This window comes from Schistocerca nitens, chromosome 1 (genome assembly GCF_023898315.1).
Source record: "Schistocerca nitens isolate TAMUIC-IGC-003100 chromosome 1, iqSchNite1.1, whole genome shotgun sequence".
In the NCBI taxonomy this organism is placed as follows: domain Eukaryota; kingdom Metazoa; phylum Arthropoda; class Insecta; order Orthoptera; family Acrididae; genus Schistocerca; species Schistocerca nitens.
In genome coordinates this window covers 746,099,578-746,112,858 of record NC_064614.1, presented here as the reverse complement: position 1 = coordinate 746,112,858, position 13,281 = coordinate 746,099,578, and the positions used below count along the sequence as shown (strand labels likewise).

At 40.6% G+C, this 13,281-nt stretch overlaps 1 protein-coding gene across 1 annotated transcript in view; it reads left to right on the top strand.

Annotated features, from left to right (window-relative positions):
- Positions 1–12,482, top strand: part of LOC126198283 (peroxidase-like) — a 187,754-nt gene extending 175,272 nt beyond the window's left edge. The window contains exons 11-13 of the mRNA XM_049934712.1: positions 5,009–5,207; positions 9,870–9,975; positions 10,330–12,482. Of these exons, the coding sequence (XP_049790669.1) occupies positions 5,009–5,207; positions 9,870–9,975; positions 10,330–10,396 (372 nt within the window). The 3' untranslated portion in view covers positions 10,397–12,482. The remainder of the gene's footprint in view (positions 1–5,008; positions 5,208–9,869; positions 9,976–10,329) is intronic.
- Positions 12,483–13,281: the final 799 nt, after the last annotated feature.

Genomic DNA, 13,281 nt, shown 5'->3' with positions numbered 1-13,281 from the left:
CTCCCAAGGCCGTCAGTAGTTCTAATGGAATGTTGTCTACTCCCGGGGCCTTGTTTCGACTCAGGTCTTTCAGTGCTCTGTCAAACTCTTCACGCAGTATCTTATCTCCCATTTCATCTTCATCTACATCCTCTTCCATTTCCATAATATTGTCCTCAAGTACATCGCCCTTGTATAAACCCTCTATATACTCCTTCCACCTTTATGCCTTCCCTTCTTTGCTTAGAACTGGGTTGCCATCTGAGCTCTTGATATTCATACAAGTGGTTCTCTTCTCTCCAAAGATCTCTTTAATTTTCCTGTAGGCAGTATCTATCTTACCCCTAGTGAGGTAAGCCTCTACATCCTTACATTTGTCCTCTAGCCATCCCTGCTTAGCCATTTTGCACTTCCTGTCGATCTCATTTTTGAGACGTTTGTATTCCTTTTTGCCTGCTTCATTTACTGCATTTTTATATTTTCTCGCTTCATCAATTAAATTCAATGTTTCTTCTGTTACCCAAGGATTTCTATTAGCCCTCGTCTTTTTACCTACTTGATCCTCTGCTGCCTTCACTACTTCATCCCTCAGAGCTACCCATTCTTCTTCTACTGGTTCTTTCAGTTTATCCAGGTCCCATCTCCTTAAATTCCCACCTTTTTGCAGTTTCTTCAGTTTCAATCTGCAGTTCATAACCAATAGATTGTGGTCAGAATCCACATCTGCCCCTGGAAATGTCTTACAATTTAAAACCTGGTTCCTAAATCTCTGTCTTACCATTATATAATCTATCTGATACCTTTTAGTATCTCCAGGATTCTTCCAGGTTCAACCTTCTTTTATGATTCTTGAACCAAGTGTTAGCTATGATTAAGTTATGCTCTGTGCAAAATTCTACAAGGCGGCTTCCTCTTTCATTTCTTCCCCCCAATCCATATTCACCTACTATGTTTCCTTCTCTCCCTTTTCCTACTGACGAATTCCAGTCACCCATGACTATTAAATTTTCGTCTCCCTTCACTACCTGAATAATTTCTTTTATCTCGTCATACATTTCATCAATTTCTTCATCATCTGCAGAGCTAGTTGGCATATAAACTTGTACTACTGTAGTAGGCATGGGCTTTGTGTCTATCTTGGCCACAATAATGCGTTCACTATGCTGTTTGTAGTAGCTTACCCGCATACCTATTTTCCTAATCATTATTAAACCTACTCCTGCATTACCCCTATTTGATTTTGTATTTATAACCCTGTAATCACCTGACCAAAAGTCTTGTTCCTCCTGCCACCGAACTTCACTAATTCCCATTATATCTAACTTTAACCTATCCATTTCCCTTTTTAAATTTTCTAACCTACCTGCCCGATTAAGGGATCTGACATTCCACGCTCCGATCCGTAGAATGCCAGTTTTCTTTCTCCTGATAACGACGTCCTCTTGAGTAGTCCCCGCCCGGAGATCCGAATGGGGGACTATTTTACCTCCGGAATATTTTACCCAAGAGGACGCCATCATCATTTAATCATACAGTAAAGCTGCATGTCCTCGGGAAAAATTACGGCTGTAGTTTCCCCTTGCTTTCAGCCGTTCGCAGTACCAGCACAGCAAGGCCGTTTTGGTTAATGTTACAAGGCCAGATCAGTCAATCATCCAGACTGTTGCCCCTGCAACTACTGAAAAGGCTGCTGCCCCTCTTCAGGAACCACATGTTTGTCTGGCCTCTCAACAGATACCCCTCCGTTGTGGTTGCACCTACGGTACGGCCATCTGTATCGCTGAGGCACGCAAGCCTCCCCACCAACGGCAAGGTCCATGATCAAAGGGGGGGGGGGGGGGGTAGAGTTGGTAGCAAAGAAGTAATACATTTAAACGTGATTTGCAATACGGTAGTTTTTCACGCATCTTAGTGTTTACGATGTCATATCTCCTGAAATATGTGTGGCGTCATGACATAATTTTGTAGGTGCATTTAGCAGCATATGTGGATACCGTCTGCGAAATTTAATACTAATAAGAGTTAGTAGCACTGAGTTAATAAATTTAACTGTCATGCATGAAGCGGCAGCTTCTTTCACTTTTCATTGTTTATGATGTCATATCTCCTAATCTGTGATAGGTAAGTGGTTTAGTGGTTCTTACCCCCACAGCCACCGAGCGAGGTGGCGCAGTGGTTATCACATTGGGCTCACATTCGGGAGGACGACGGTCCAAACCCGCGTCCGGCCATCCTGATTTAGTTTTCCGTGATTTCCCTCAATCGCCTCAGGCAAATGCCTAAATGGTTCCTTTGAAAGGGCACGGCCGACTTCCTTCCCCATCCCTCCCTCATCCAATGAAACCGATGACTTCGCTGTCTGGTCCATTCCCCCGAACCAACAAACCCCCACATCCATGGTTGCGTGACGGCAAGAGACATATGTACCAAGTCTGGTTGAAGTCGGTCCAGTGGCTTAGGAGCAGATATGAAACCGCTCACACACAAACACACAAACACACACACACACACACACACACACACACACACACACACAAACACAAACACACGCATACAAACACACACACACAAACACACAAACACACACACACACAAACACACACAAACACACACACACACAAACGCACGCACGCACACACACACACACACACACACACACACACACACACACACATCCATCTTTATAACATGTGCGGATCTCAATACATGAGACGATTTCAATTTTGATCATGACACCATTTAAGCGATTCTTACCACATTGCGCGGCTTCCACTTTTGACAAACCATGAAACATACTTTAAGGTACCAGTACTCTATGAGGCAAGGAAACAAATGAATCTTGTCCCCCCCTCCCCCTCACCGCACGGATTCTTGCGGTGTAACAGTCTGTGTGCGGCCGGGCTTTCTTCCACCGCTTCCTGCAATCCTCTGAGGCATTAGCCAACTTATAGTTAACACAACGAGATCACATTGCTTCGGTGATCGCTATTTTTACACAAACGCTTTATGCACCACACACAGCACACATACCCTAAACTACGCACACATTTTCATGTAACATTAGGACCATGACGATTGTATTGTATTGTATGTTAACCGGGGACCTAGAAACGACGAAGAGACTCTGTCCCCGCCGCAGCCGCAGTGGTCCACAACCCCACGATGACTACCTCAGTCCACTTCACCCCTTCACCACCCCACACCGAACGAGGCCTCGACACCGAACCACTCTTTCAGGGTTATTGTGCGGTTCGGCCCCCGGTGGGACCCCCAGAGAACGTCTCACTCTAGACGAGTGTAACCCCTGTGTTTGTGTGGTAGAGTAATGGTGGTGGAGAACTTGTTTGCGCTGCAATCGCCGAAATAGTGTAGCTGAACCGGAATAAGGGGAACCAGCCCACATTCGCCGAGGCAGATGGAAAACCACCTATAATCCATCCACAGACTGGCCGGCTCACCGGACTTCGACACAAGTCCGCCGGGCGGATTCGTGCCGGGGACCAGGCGCTCCTTCCCACTCCGGAAAGCCGTACCACGACGATACTCCTCCCCTTTTGTTGTGTACCTTCTATCTTTCCGTCCGTCTGGAAAGATAAGTTCCTTTCTGGTTACCTGTCTTCTGATTGGTTTGTTGCATCTCACCACAATGCCCTCTCCAGTTGCAGTCTCTTCATTTCAGAGTAGCACTTACGATGCTCAACTATTTGTTGTGTATAAGGTGTTCGGAAATTCCCGTTACAAACTTCTAGGACTTGTAGAGGGGTGTGGGTACATAATAGTTTGAATGGGACTCCATGTCCGCAAACGTACCGTTTCCATTTTACGAAGGTTTAAATTCAGGTGTGTAATGCGCCCACTCCTGCTGAGGGGAAAGAGAAAAGTCTCATAATTGGGCTCGTATGCAAAGTGTAATTTGCGAGACTCCTGTAGCTTCAGAGGAAGATCTACTGGCACGAATTCTGGCCGCTGTACAAGAAATGGAAGACTCATCAGCTATGACGGAGAATGTGCACAGAACATGCTTCGTAGGTACAGTGTTTGTAACAATGCCGGCCGGAGTGGCCGAGCGGTTCTAGGCGCTACGGTCTGGAACCGCGCGACCGCTACGGTCGCTGGTTCGAATCCTGCCTCGGGCATGGATGTGTGTGATGTCCTTAGGTTAGTTAGGTTTAAGTAGTTCTAAGTTCTAGGGGACTGATGACCTCAGAAGTTAAGTCCCATAGTGCTCAGAGCCATTTGTAACAATGTTGATGGTCGCCACATGTAGCCGCTGTTGTAATGCATCAGTGCTGTTTGTACGTACAATATACTGGGTTGTTTTTTGATTTGGAATAATGTAAATACGTAATGTTTGAGTGTTAATACAAACTAATGTGCTTAAGTGGAAAACGGATGTTTCGCTATCTGTCCTTTCGAACTGTTATCTAATACTTGTAGTTCAAAAAATGGCTCTGAGCACTATGGGACTTAACGTCTGAGGTCATCAGTCGCCTAGAACTCGGAACTACTTAAACCTAACTAACCTAAGGACATCACACACATCCATGCCCGAGGCAGGATTCGAACCTGTGACCGTAGCAGTCGCGCGGTTCCGGACTGAAGCGCCTAGAACCGCTCGGCCACACTGGCCGGTACTTGTTGTTCGTCACATCTGATTAAGTTCCTCAGAAGGTACTGGATGAGCAGGTTAGTGTGCCCTCAGCGTGGTGTTATCTTCAGTCAGTTTCCATGACTTAAGCCTGCAATGAATACTTGCAGACAGGCTTAAACTATACTTCATTGTGCGAACGTGTTTATGGCTCGAAACCGTGATATTGACATCCCATTCCGTAGCGTCCCGTCCTATCACCTGCCCTTAACAGCTTGTGTGAATGCCACCATTCTAAATGCGTTGTTAAGTGTTTTGATGGCTGCGTAAAGTATGAACCGACCTTAAGATATTCCAGGGCCTTAGGAAGACAGTTAATAAATGAAGAGTGCAATGTAAGATGTAAGAGCGTGTTACACGTTTTTGCGTGGTTTTCCGCAGTCGGCGCGGCGGCTGTCGCAGCTGTACGACAGCCCTCAGGACGTGGACGTGTTCGTGGGCGGCCTGCTGGAGCCTCCAGTGACCGGCAGCCTGCTGGGGCCCACGTTCCGCTGCCTGGTGGCCGAGCAGTTTCACCGCTGGAAGCGCGGAGACCGCTTCTACTACGAGATGGGACAGATGCCGCACTCCTTCAGCCCAGGTAACGCCAAACCACATACCGACACCTGACTAGCTGTCTGACCTCTGACTGAACAGCAGCTGGCTGAGCAGGCAGAGATCGACGTTTCGTTTCAGGAAGGAGGGTTACATGTTGTCACTGTCTGCTCCCCCTACCCTCTCCTCCCTGCAAATATTCTCGCCGTCACCCTTACCTTTAACACGCCACAAATGCTTATGATTTTATCGATATAAACAGTAAAATACATAGAAAGTTCTTATTTGTTAATAATAAGCAATCCAAAACATAGCGGCTGGTAGATGCCCAAAGTGATCCCACAGAAATCAGTATTGACCCACTGGTAACTACATAGTCTACATGCAGAAAATGAATAACATAACTTTATACCCAACAAAAATTAATTTGAGACTTAAAAAGCGTGGACGCAAGAACGAAGACAGGCCCGAAGTGAAAAGTTGTGGAATTTTTCTGAAGATAAGAAGAACAAGATGGCCAGTGCTAAGTAATCGTTACACACGCTCCATAGAGGGCGAAAAGAAATGTATAATAATAAACTGTATAAATGTAATAGAATATATACAGTATTTTAATACAATAATAATAACAATAATTTCTTGTTGTAAGTGTATATCTATAAAAACAAAACTAAAACACTACACCACAGTGGTACGACCAGAATGTTTATATGGATCTGAATGCCTAACGATGAACTATAAGATGGATAAACTAGAGGTACTGGAAAGAAGGATTATTAGAAAAATAATGGGTGCAATGAAAACTGCAGATGGTTGGAAAATAAGAAGTAATGAGGAGATCTACAAAAATATAGAGAAAATATCTGAAGTAATGGCCAAACGAAGATTAACCTATTTTGGACATCTCTACCGAATGGATGGAAATAGACTAACAAAACAAATACTCCTATATTTCTGGAAGAAGAAATCGACAATAGCATGGATTACAGAAGTAAGAAAAGATCTTGAAAGAAACAACATCAAAGAATCAGAAATAGCAGAAAGAAACCGATTTAAAAACAAAATACTAAATTTGGAAGGCTTTCAAAGAAGGAGAAATAAAAAATCGGGAACAACATGGACAGAAGAAAGGAAGAGACTTCATGGGGAGCAAATGAGGGAATACTGGAAAAATAGGAAACAACAACAAAAGAAGAAGAGGAACTGAAGTTGTTAACGTGATCCTAGTTGGTCAATACGATTGTAAAATAATAATAATAATAATAATAGTTTCACTTTAGCGATTAGTACAGTGTTTTAACAAACGTCCTGTAATTTACAAATGGCTATGAGTGACTTAACTTCTGAGGTCATCAGTCGCCTAGAACTTAGAACTAATTAAACCTAACTAACCTAAGGACATTACACACATCCATGCCCGAGGCAGGATTCGAACCTGCGACCGTAGCGGTCGTCGGTTCCAGACTGCAGCGCCTAGAACTGCACGGCCACTCCGGGCGGCTATAATTTACACTTCAGAGATACAGCATTTGAGAAACATCAGCACTATATTTGACAAGTACATGTCCTCATGGATTTAATTAACTATAATAATAGTAGCAACGAACTCTCAAAATTTTGGCAACACCATAATTGACAATATATAAAATTGAATTTTCGCCTGTGTTCAGGATATCAGTCAGTGTTTCGTTTTTCTTAGTATACGATGCTTCCCCTCCTGTCTTCCATTACTCATCTTCCTGTGATTTGCCAGTTCTTGCCTGTAGACCCAAGAACACGGATATGTTGTTAACAGTAGGTACGGTAAGATTGTAAATGGGCGCTTTTAGCTGGCTGGAATGTTAACTGGCAGACCACAAGCCCACCCATTAGTACAATGCCTCACGCAACAAACAGAAAGCTATCCTGTGTTAAGCATAGTTTCTAATTCCTAGAATTCCAGACGTTTTAGAGACTGTTAGTTTTCATACTCCTTTACGACGTTTAAGTTAATTTGAAATTTGTAAACTGACATATTTAAAAATACAAATACTTCTACCATTAATATTTTCCGCATACACACACACTTAAACATTCTCATACGTAATGGCTTTCATAGTTAGTTTAAAAGTGAAGTATCGCTAGAAAAAAGAACTTTTCTGCTGTCTCCACCATCATGAATGGATAAAAGTTACCTAGTCCCCCCCCCCCCCCTGTATTTTTTGTTGTCTGTATGGGACGTATATACATAATATGCATTAAAACACTCGTCGGGGACTTATCCAGTATCTGATAAATGTATTGAATTTCCCTTGAAGTTTTAATTTTCATGACGTAAAGTGCATGAATAGGACAAAGTGAATTTAAAGATGACCCTAACGTAAACGTTATGCTATACTTCCACTTGGTCCCAAACTGCAACCTTTATTTTGCGTTCGCTTTCATTCGTTTCACCAACTTATACCATATTATCGCCTTTCAACAAAACATAGACCTCGCCCTTTACTACAGATCAATCTGAAACAACCTTGCAGATGAAACTGTGTGTCGGACCGAGACTCAAATTCGAGAGCTTTGCCTTTGGCAAGCATTTGTTCTAAGGATTCAGATACCCAAGCACAACTTACGACCCGTTATTACACCTTCATCTCCATCAGAACCTCATCTCCTACCTTCCAAACTTCACAGGACCTCTCCTGCGAACGTAGCAGAAATAACGGTCCTGGGACAAAGGATATTGCGGAGACATCGCTTAGCCACAGCCCGGGGCATGTTTCTTGAAGGAAATTTTCACTCTGTAGCGGAGTGTGCACGGATATGAAATTTCCTGGCAGATTAAAACTGTGTGCCGGACCGAAACTCGATCTCGGGCCCTGAGCTCTGCAATATCCTTTCTTCCCAGAGTGTTAGTTCTGCATGGTTCGCAGGAGAGCTTCTTTGAAGTTTGGAAAGTAGGACACGAAGTACTGGCGGAACTGAAGCTGCAGGAACGGCTCGTGAGTGGTGACTGGATAACTCAGTCGGTAGAGCACTTGCCTGTAAAAGGCAAAGGTGCCAAGTTCGAGTGTCAGTCTGGCACACAGTTTCAATCTGCCAGTAAGTTTCATATCAGATCAATCTGTTACCCCAATCAACAGTCCAAGTGGGCATGGGGCTCCAATATCAAGCTCTGTCTCACGAATGTATTACACCAGATGTTTCACACACCTGCAGGAAAAGAAACTGAACTGTTTCAAACGTGAGCTGCAGTGAATGCACAATGTAGGTAGCTGGACAATGTAGCTGTGCATGTGTATGTATGTATTTATGTGTACCTTATAGCTCTGAATGAGGATTCATCCGAAAACTGAAAAGGTATTAAGTGGTGTTTATGTCCTTGTCAATGTGTCCACACCTTAACACTTATTTAATTTTTACCTACACTACTTCTACAATTTATATTCCACTAAGGACTTTCCATTACCAAATAAAAAATAATATTGTAACTATGATTAACAACAATATGTACAGGTAGATAGACTGGAGCTCATGTGATTTTAAAACTTCTTGTAGACCCTTAGGAATTAAAATAATTGATTTGACAACGGTGTGCATAGCCTGGACAATTCTCATGGATTCAATGATAAGCCGGAAGGGAGACAGGAAGATCATGCTCTTGTTCCAGAGTGACAATTGCCTTGTACAGGAGAGAACTCAGTGTTTGTGTTGCGTTTACAAGGTCTGATGCCAGGTGTTGACAACAGGAGATTCTGCTTTAAAGCTCATGTATGTGGAAAATGTGTTTCAACAGTAAGAAAGAAACTGGATTCAGCACCTCATTGACACTTACGTCAGTGATGTTGGAGTACATGCTGGATCAGGAAACGAAGCAAGCATGGTCTATTTAAGGAATCGGTCCAGGAATGAGTTAGGGCCACCACAAAAACTTAAAGCCTCTCTCTCTCCCACCCAAAACCGTAAAAGAATCGTGAAAGGAAACACCTAGTCTACTTCCTTAACCACTCTGAAATATGTTCAATTAAACAGGGCTCTCTAATACTGAATTCACAAGTGTAGGATGATTTAATTGTGTATGAAGGAAATGTGCTAAGCATATCCTGCAGTTTCCCCCATTACAAGCTGTTCAGTTTATCACTGAATGTCTGGTATTTAATTATTTTGGTGAAAATTTGGTAGGCCTATCAGCACACGTTGGACGCACTCAAAACATCCGTGTAAGTGCCTGAGTAAATTACAGTTACTAAAGTTTCCATTAAGAGGATAGCACTCATTGCTGCATCTCCTTATCCTGCCTGTTTTATATGCAATATTGCTGCAGTTAGGAAGGAAATGTTGTGATAAACTGAGACTAAAATCCAAAATCACTCACAAACATTTGAAAATAAGGAAATATAATATTTTATTGAGTGCAAGTAAATCTCGAGTAATATGTATATATTGAAGAAAAAAGGCATGAATTAAATTGTAGTAGTCTCAAACCAATGAAATGTTTATGGATAGGATAAACTGGCAAAGGATGGAAAGTGATCAAGTATGCATGTGGGAAAAGTGGATTACAGACTTAAATACATTAGAAAGATTGTAATAAGATATGCCTATACAATAGTGCCTACAAAAACTTCTCTCGTCTATGCTCTAGCAGGTTGAACTGTGGATTATCTCACAATTTATTCTTTTGTAAATTTGTTTCTGGGCAACATGAGCTTATGTAATTGTCTGTATTTTGCAGCCCAATTGAAGCAGATACGAAAAGCATCACTTTCTCGGATGTTATGCGACAATGGTGACAATATCACTATGGTTCAGCCTGATCCTTTCCGCCTTGTTTCTGATAAGTAAGTAGCATTTCTCTGAATAATGTAGAATTCTGTCTGCTTAATAGGCCTCTCTTTTGTTGTAGTGGTGTATCACTTTGTATTCCAGTAATGTGACTTTTTAATTCTTGGGGCTCTCTTCCTATTCTCTTGTACCCCCTGGCCATTTTTTAGAGAAATTTGAAGTTTTTTGAGTTATTGGTAAATATTTTGAAAGGATTGAACAGTTCTTTTGCTTTTATTTGTCTTCTGTAACTTAATTATCTGTAAAGTTAGCTGTATTCTTTATATTTACAGTATTTTATGTTGTCTTTCATGTTACTCACCCAGTTTTAGTGTGTAACTTTGTATTATCATGATGTTTGCATTTTGCAGGAACCCACTGAAACCATGTGATAGTCCAGCAATTCCAAAGCTAGACCTTGGCCCTTGGAAACAGTGATTCATTATCACAAGAAATTTATTATATTACTTTCATATGAAAATTTGTCACCAAAGGAAATCTTGTGATTTACCTAGTGGCTCTATGTCAATTAAAGATGTCCACATTTTCATATTCTTAGGTAATAAGCAGCATATGTTGGTACAGAAATCGTAATAATTTGGGTAAAGAATGCAATTTTTGTACTGTGGTTGTGAGGCATATTTAATTCAGTTTTAAGAAAAGAAAATTGCCTGTTTCTGTTCATGTAATAAAGGCCGAGTCCTTTAATCACGCTGACATACTAGACTGCACCTACAGAAAAAAGTTTTTAACTTGGTAGTGAGCCACAAGTGCAGCCCTTTACACTAACTTTCATTCCCGCAGAACTTCTCTGAAGTGATGAAACAGACATTCATCAGCATTTCAGAAGAGTCTTTTAGATCATAACCATTTTGTTTACTGCAAAGTGAGGATGGGTGTAACCATGCATATCATTTAAAAATGGATTTACGGATTCATTCCACATTACAGATCATATCTCTACAGTGGACTTCTTTTGTGATAAGCCCTGGTAACAGCCGTGCCTTCTCCTCTTAGGATTCTAGCAAGCACCCTTGAAAGGCATTTACCTCTGCAAGTGCATCTTCCAGTTTCTGTATCAACTTTGTAATTTTTGTTGTTGGAGTACTATGGTGTTTGTTTGCTGGGCTGCACTTTTACATCATGTGATTGTAATGCAGCAAACAGAAGGAGAGGTACATTTCTAGGTTTTTCACACAAATCTCCAACTCAGTGTTCCATAAATTGATAATAAAAGCGAAGTTACCTTTCTTCCAATGATTTTCATGTAATTGTTCTGCACACCTGTATACTACATTTCCCTTACTAAATTTGACACTTTGGGCCATAGTGTCATATTTTTGAATTTTTTTATCCCATCAATCAGACTCAGTTTACACGAACATGCATACTATATATGACATTTAATGCAGTATTTAAAAGAAAATTGTACAGATATCTAATCATAACTTTTGCTTGTTAGTGCAAACTTTTTCAGCTTTAAAGAGTATGAGTATCCAGCATCTAGGCAATATATGTAACAGAAGGTGTTACATGATGCAAGATGAAAATTTAAGCTTTGTGTGTTATTGACAGTGAAATAGGTGTTGCTCTAAATTTTAAACATTACCTTCATTTGTTTCAGAAGAGCCCATAGAACTGATTATTTAGGTGTTTGTTGCATTTTTCTTGATTTCTTTCAAAGGAGCTAGGGGGACCAGAGAAAGTAATCTGCACTCAGTACATAAACTGTCAATTTGTACTTTGTGCCAAGCACCTACAAAAACAGAAATTAATCTATGTTTCAGTAATTACTATAACCCTCTTCCCAAAAGAGTTGTAAGTGGTGCCCACGTGGACCTGAAATTGCTTCATCTCTCATTTTTAAACAAACAAACTGACAACATAGCACAACATACATTTCATCCACCTACGATGCTACAAACGCAGTACTGCTACTATTAGATATGTAAGGTTGACAGTGGCTGGACACAAAACACTAATGTTCTGAAGCTTTGTTTTGAAGCCTTGTAGCTTATGCAAGTTAATAAGTAGAAATCTCAGTGATCAAGAGAAGTCTCAAAAATAGTATGTGCATGTGGGTTCCATATGTAATGCATATCCTCTATATATAAATGCCTGTCTTCAAAAGACTGTGCAATCAACTGCACTATGAAACTAAAATAATGATGGAAGTTTATTATAGATAAACATCACAACTGACAGTCATATCATTTGACATTTTTGCCAATTCTCAGGAAATAAATGCATATAGGTTATTTTGTAGCTGTACTTTGCACTAGATCTGTCATGAATATTAAGTTGACACTAAGTGGCAACACTTTGTACTTGTCACTGTTCATAGCTATGGAACAATCAATCATTAACTTATTGAAATATAATTTATGTGATATTTGTGATTTTTAAACTAAGTTTTTATGTATGTTCAATTCTTGAACAACCAGATGTCAGATCTTTGTATCTGTTAGAGTAATAAATCGCTATGTTTGTTGTTATTTATTTTTATTTAAGACTGGGTTCTAAAGAGGCTACTTTTATATTACCAAATATGTAAAATATTCATTTTTCAATAAATGTTTCTTTCTGTTTATTACACTATATGTTTTATGATAACTTATTTGAAAGTATTGGATTAAATAAATGTCAGTTAGTTTTTATGAAGATGAGAATCCTTACAGAGTGGAATGGTGCAGTGATTACTCATATTAAGCAGGAACAAGATCTAAATCACTGCTGCGATCCTGATTTTAATTTCCCATTGTCTCCTGGATTGTTATTCTGATCGTTTCAGGAGGCTCCCTGCCTTTAGGATTCCTTAAATTGCACCACAAACAATTACTCCTCCCCTTCCAATTTTTTCATCTTTAGTAACCCTGATATTGACAGACATTTTAGCACTAATCTTCCCTTGGTTTTTGTACTAAAGTTTTGGTATTTAGATGAAACCTGGAATATTCAGCAATTCCACCATGAACGATTTGCTAAAATGATGTGCTGATCACAAGTATTGTGTGAAATAAGACGACTACAAATGATGAGATGCATTCTGAATGCATATATGTAAATTCATAAGAGAAGGGGACAAAGATGTTACTTTATCTCTGTGATGAGCACTGAAGGCTGAAAGGACACTTGGAAATCTCAAATGAAATTAGCATGGGCCATCATGCCTTATGCAAGGTTAGCTCAACAAACTCTGACTTTATGAGAAAGCTGAGTATTTCAGAATTACTTATCTTACTTCACATTGTTCTCATCAATGTCGAAACTATTTAGTTGTCTACTCCAGGATCATTTTCTGAACCGATCAGCTCTAGATAAAA